Raw genomic sequence first — 6,542 nt, forward strand, 5'->3', positions numbered from 1 at the left:
ATTTATTTGAAAATATTGCTGCATCTCCTCAGCAATGCTCAAATTCTGTGATAAAGACTTTTGAGTTCGATGAGTTCGAAGTTCGCCACTTTGACGTTCAAATTGGAAGCTCCTGTGAGCTGACTTCCTCATTCTCAGGAGCCAAGTATTGGAGTCTCATTAGCTCATATATTAGAGTTTTATTAGCTCTCTGATTGGGAATTATGCGATAATAAACTTTGCCAATTCCCAGTAGTTAGTTGAGAATGGTTTACAACCGCAGGTGAAGCTAATAATAACGCATGTTAGCTGGTAATGTTCTTCAACCACAGATGTGGGAAGGGGAAGTTAAACAGAGGAAGAATGTTTATTCGACAATGATGTTATTGCATTGGTAGATGAAATAATAAGGTAGTCCTTGTGCTATTTCTCTTCCAAATTTATAGGTGATGACACAGTCCAAGATAAGGTTAGAATTTCACGTGTGCATTTCTATACAATTTGAGTCAAACAATTTCAGTGACAGATATTATTACGTTCAAAAAGTTACACTAAGAATGATCCTCTTAAAATTATTGAATTCAGGGTTACTTATTTTCATTTATAAAATAGAATAATATAGTACCCTTTTTTGAAATTAATAAAATAAAAGTTATAGTTTGCATTTTCAATCTATTATTCTATCAATTTGGAGAAAAGTTACTATAATTCTATTTTATAAGCAAGAATAATCCATTTCATGAATTCTCGATTTATAAAACGTTTTTGTTGGAGCCTATTTTCCTTCCACTTACATAGCAATATTATTCTCAGCATAATTTTAAAGGACGAATTTCGATGCAATAAATAGATACGCCTGTAGATAGTGAATCTAGTCCATGCATACTATTAATAAGAAACGTAGTTCATACTATAGTCAATTGTCTACCAAACAATTTTATTATATGGGCCTACTGTCTCAACACAACTCTACAGAGATCAAAATATACCAATATTCAATTCCTGAGAATATTGGTACTCCACCCGATTTTGATACGGCTTGAATTATTTCAATTCCAACTTTGTCTGAGATTTGATAGAATGTAGTCCTCTAGTACAAGGACGATTTCATTTAAATAATGAAACCATATACCCACTCACACACACACACACACACACACACACACACACACACACACCACACACACACACACACACACACCACACACACACACACACACACACACACACACACACACACACACCACACACACACCACACACACACACACACACACACACACACACACACACACACACACACACACAAACTAGCTCACACATAAATACGAACTGCACGTGCGGGAGTCTTGCAGAAAAAATCCACCATAAACCTTTCTTTCAGCACAGAGAGCTCATCTCGATATCAGTCTCTCATGTAATTTCTCAAAGCGAATTCCGCCCCGAGATATAGACAAGAACTCAGACCAGCTAAAAGAATTCACAATGAAAGTTCGCGAAGATGGCATAGGGAGGGACTACGAAGGGATGAGAGAGAGGGAGAAAGAGATAGTGAGTGAGTAAAGAATTGGGACGGAAAAGAAAGAGATGGAAAAAATGTAAGAGACCCTCATTTTATCAGTCTGGTATCTCTGCCTGATGTTGGTTACACTCAACATCTATCAGCTCATGTTTCATTATAGCCTATAATTTTCTTTCTTTTACATTTTCTCCTATTTTCCATTTCATATAATTCTTCTTCCTATCTTTCTCATTCGACTATTTTTCCTCCCTCACCTATATCATTTTTATAATAATTTTTTCTACTTCCCAATGCTTCACACATTCTCCCTTCTTATTCAATTTTCTTATTCCATATGTCTCTCTCTTCTCCTTCTACTTCTTCTTTCTTTTTCTTTTCTTCTACTCCTTCTTCTTCTTCTTTTTCTTCTTCTTCTTCTTCATCATCGTCTAACTTCCATTCTTATTTCAGTATTCCTCTTTCTTTTCTCATTCACATTTTGCTTCTTTTACTCGTCCCTCTGTCCTCTTCTATTTTCTCTTTCTACTTTTTTCTCTTCTTCAATGACAGCTCGAATTTTTTTCTGTGTGTCCTTGACATAAGGTTGGAATCAGGACATAATACGGCGAGGAATGTTTCAGTTGGCAATAAAGTGAGAGAAAATGTAGAGAAACGTGTATTCCGCTATCGATGAAGAGAAAGGGAAAGAATTGGGGAATGAGAGGGCAATAGAAAAGAACGGAGGAGCCAGAGAAGACAGCGTAGCAAAAATTGATGAATTTCAATTTTGGCATGGCTGGTTGTAAGTGGAGTTATCGGAGGTTTTTTGCTTAGTGAAGGCTTTTTCTTGGTTGGCTCATGTGACAGGATTTTCGGGATTTGCTGCCAGATTACTGCAAAATTTCTGTGGCAATCTTCTGCGTGTTTAACTCTTTCTTCCCTCAAACTTGTTTATAGGATATCAGGATATGTATTTTTGGAAACCAAGAACTACATCAAATTCATCCAATTGGTTCGATTTTTTTTTTGCTAATTCTATAATAAGGATGATTTTCTCTGAATGCCCATGATTCGCATCCAGAGAGAGGTATTTACAAACTCAGATGTGAATAATACAGATATCGGATTCAAGGGATAGCAAAAATAATTCTTTCCTAATTATGATCCTCTACTATAGTAATATATTTATGTTGAGGTGCTCATTTCCAATCATATCCCTTATAACTAATATTTCTGGAAAAACACAATCTACCATACTACTACTAGATCAACTCTGCAAGAATTCTATAAATCAGTTGAAAAGTGATCAAATTATAATTTGTTGTCTATTCGGTTCTGAATATTAAATTTTTTTCAACAATAACCGTTTTTTATACTGCTTCATAACAAAGTAACTGGTTTCTTACAAGTAATTGGAGGACAAGATATAATGTGATGTCACTTCTTCTTTTTAGTAATTAAAAAAAACAAACAAAACATTTTATTCGATCAGGATTTCATTCGAGATAGGACTAAGCTAAGTTCAATCCAAGGAGTCGAATCTCGGCTAGAATGGAAAGAAAAATGTAATTGGAAGAAGAAGGAGGGAGTTGAAAGGGAGACAAGGGTATCGAGAATGGAACAGAAGGTTCATAAAATGAGAATGGGGAAATTGTGCCCTTGAATATCTTTGCAATTATTATAAGTACTGTAGCAGCTTTCCTATTAATGAATAGTTTCATTTTGTTCGTTTGGAAGTTCAAGATGCATTCGTTTTGGAACTATCATCCCAACATAATAAACTTGTTGTAATCATTTATTCGAAAATATATTAAGTTGTATCTACTTTCAGTTCAGTGGAAATTTCAGTCTAAGAAAATATATGCTATGTAGAATATTATACAATAATTTTTGGGAAAACAGAAATTGATTTCATCAATAGATTCTATTGAATTAGCAGTTCACATTCAAAAACCAAAAACCTAACTAGAATTTGAACAATATCATTTCAAAATAACCAACTCCACCAACACCAAAAAACAATTATTATGATTAATTACAATAATTATAGAACACACAATAATGAGCGAAACATACAAGATGTAATTATCTGAGTGCTTCCTGAAATTAATAAGCATTGGATGATTGGGAAATCAAATGAGCTTGGATGAGATCAATATGTGTAACGAACGAATTAACATGATTCCGAATCGGTGTATTCATTTTACTCTCTTTGTAATAGATTAACACTATCACAGTTATGCAGCTCTTCTGCTGAAGAAATAATAAGAATAATTATCAAAAATATAACATAATAAACGATGGAAATTTGCATAGAATTGAACTTTACTCACCTTTATCAATCAGAAGACTGAGGGAGAGAATGACGAAGGTGTACTCCAAATGATGATTTCTGCTTATTGAGCCCATGATTTTTTTTAGAGGAGAATCAGTCCCGTCACTTTAATTACACGAATTCCTCCCCACTTTCAGAATCGAAACTGGCTTACCACGGTATTTATAAGAGATCAATGAGCTTCATTAAATGAGTCATACCTCTGGGGAAATAATTGGAAAAGTTTATCAGACAATAATTTAAAAAGTATTAGCCTACAAGGAATTCAACTATGGTCGTATCTAATAGTTAACTGTTTATTTTTTGATGGAGACACATAAACTGCTTAAGACAAATGATGGAATATCTTCACTCCATGCTATTATTTGAAATTTTTCATATCCTGACTTCAATCGAATCTCCTGTAAAATATCTATGAGACCATTCACTTATTCAAATAAACGAGAAACTGTTCCTGGTTGTTACACCATAATCAATTTTCAGATGATTGAATAGTTTAGTTGACTAAAGAATATTAATGGTGGAACAACCGAGACTAGTTAACTCATTCAAAAAGTATTTGTGATGAATTCAAGCTTCTCTATTGCCTTCTTCATCAATCATACGACAACCTTCACTTAGTTTATGAATGAAATTATCCGAGTTAAATTTGAAACAATATCTCATGTAACTACGAGTATAATATTCTCAATGAAGTAATAAAAATAAGTACTTGTTGAGTTTTGTATAAATGGGATTATCCGAGTAAAATTTAAAAAAAATGTCTCATGTAACTATAAAGGTGCGTATAGATATACGCGCCGCGAACATGAGCAATTCACTTTTAATCAGCTGACTATAACTGTATTTTTACAGAAACGGTAACAAACAGATATAAAAAGCTTGGCATCAGCTGATTAAAAGTGAATTGCTCATGTTCGCGGCGCGTGAATCTGTACGCACCTTTATATGCTCAATGAAACATGTATGAAATTGGTTTAGATGAGGTGGAAATGTAATTTAATAATAATATTCTAACTCACTCACGTGCGGTTTCCCCAGTATTTTTTCACAAACTACTAGCAAGAATTCAAATAGCTGGAATATTTTTTCCAACTCAATATTCGAATTAAATCGGCTTTGCTCGGTTTGGACTCGGAAATTAAAGACCGATTTTCCTTACAACTCAACACGGAAAGCTCTACCCTTTATGAACCGTTATTGAAGAGAGAGAGAGAGTGTGAGAGAGAACCAAGCGCGCCGGCTGCGGTACAAGAACTAAGCTCCAGCACGCCTGACGGCAGGATTTAAGTTGCGGACTTCGGCGGGACTTAGCGCGCAAGTCCTGGGAAAAAGCATGCGCTCTGGGACTTTGCTCTCCAGTGAGACAAGAAGTGCCGGCTTACTTTCTCACAAGCAGTGACCTGCAGTGTTTTTGTATCATGGCACACCTGTACTTTTGCATCTCAATATTCTTGCGTATCTCAGTGTAGGCCTACTTCAATATTCTTGAATATGAATTACACCATGATGTACTTGTATCTGAACGATCCGTTATGACCTACAATATGATGAAGGAATTAATTGTTTTATACACGTGCGGTATAGGAAATTCACGAATTTTTTTTTTTAAATTCGTATGGCTTTTGTTGGTGGGGAGTTCCCTTTCGGGAATGTTCCACCGCCTGAATATATAATTTAAGCCATCAATGGGCCTTACGACTGTCATACTTCAGCCGGGACCGACAGTTTAACGTGCCCATCCGATAACACGGGAGTGATCTGGTTAAAAAACTTTTGGTAATGAGAGGGGTTCGAACCCGGGATCACTATGCTGCTACGCAAGCACTCTATCCACTAGACCACGGATCACTCCAAGATAAAGATCACTCCATTCACGAATGACGGAGTATAACGTCTGAACTATTCAACTAATTAACTTGAAATTTTGCATATTGATTCCTAATTTATCAAGAATGATTATAATAGGTCATTGGTCAACTTACATCCAATTATATTGCTTCTTCACAATTTTTATTCTGCTGCTCGACGTTTAAACTTTCAGATGCATGGAGATTGATAATGGTGTAACAATCGAACCTAGTATATTTAAAATTGTTCTATCGATCAGCATTCTTCACAATTTCAAGTCTTTTCTATTCAATATCTCTTATCACCCAGATGAGATTACTTCTAGCCATGGAAGAAAGAATCAATGGCGAAAGAGCTTTAGCAGCCTAAAACCTTCAGGTAGTCGCGTCCTTCTCAATCAAACGAGCAGTCGCATGTTGTATTTTGTACAACATCCAATTTTCCAAGTGTTATGTACTCTGTTTACTGTCAAAACATATTAGTTGATTCTATAATTACTTTTTCCATCTTCTTGGATCATTTTACGCTTATGAACATTTGGGTGAACCATTTCATAGCCCAATAAGGTACATCAAGCAAAGCCATCAATTATGTTTTATTGGTTCGTTTACAGTCCCCGTATACAGCCTTTCCCTATCTTATGCACTGTCGCGACTAAATGGCACCTAAAGACTGAACCATTGCTCGGTTGATACTGCAACTCAGTGGAGTGAGGGGGGGGAAAGTTTTGGAATGCATAGGTGACTCATTTTGACACCACCCCATTCAATAGTTTTGTGCAGCAAAACAACTGAAACTGTTGTACTTTTTACAACAGCGCGACTGCTGGAAGGTTGAACGTTAATAGAATGGTGAGAAAGATAATGAGTGGGATATG

General features: G+C 35.5%; 1 protein-coding gene across 2 annotated transcripts in view; it reads right to left on the bottom strand.

The window, feature by feature from the left end:
- LOC111052891 (hemicentin-2) overlaps window positions 1-5,089 on the bottom strand; it is a 307,765-nt gene extending 302,676 nt beyond the window's left edge. The window contains exons 1-2 of one of the 2 annotated variants that reach the window (XM_039438920.1): window positions 4,841-5,089; window positions 3,813-4,016 (exon numbers count right to left, since the gene is read on the bottom strand). In XM_039438920.1, the coding sequence (XP_039294854.1) occupies window positions 3,813-3,888 (76 nt within the window). In that variant the 5' untranslated portion in view covers window positions 3,889-4,016; window positions 4,841-5,089. Of the gene's footprint in view, window positions 1-3,812; window positions 4,017-4,836 lie in introns of both variants that reach the window. The other variant, XM_039438922.1, reaches the window with a different exon arrangement.
- Window positions 5,090-6,542: the final 1,453 nt, after the last annotated feature.

The sequence above is a fragment of the Nilaparvata lugens genome, chromosome 12, assembly GCF_014356525.2.
Source record: "Nilaparvata lugens isolate BPH chromosome 12, ASM1435652v1, whole genome shotgun sequence".
NCBI lineage: Eukaryota > Metazoa > Arthropoda > Insecta > Hemiptera > Delphacidae > Nilaparvata > Nilaparvata lugens.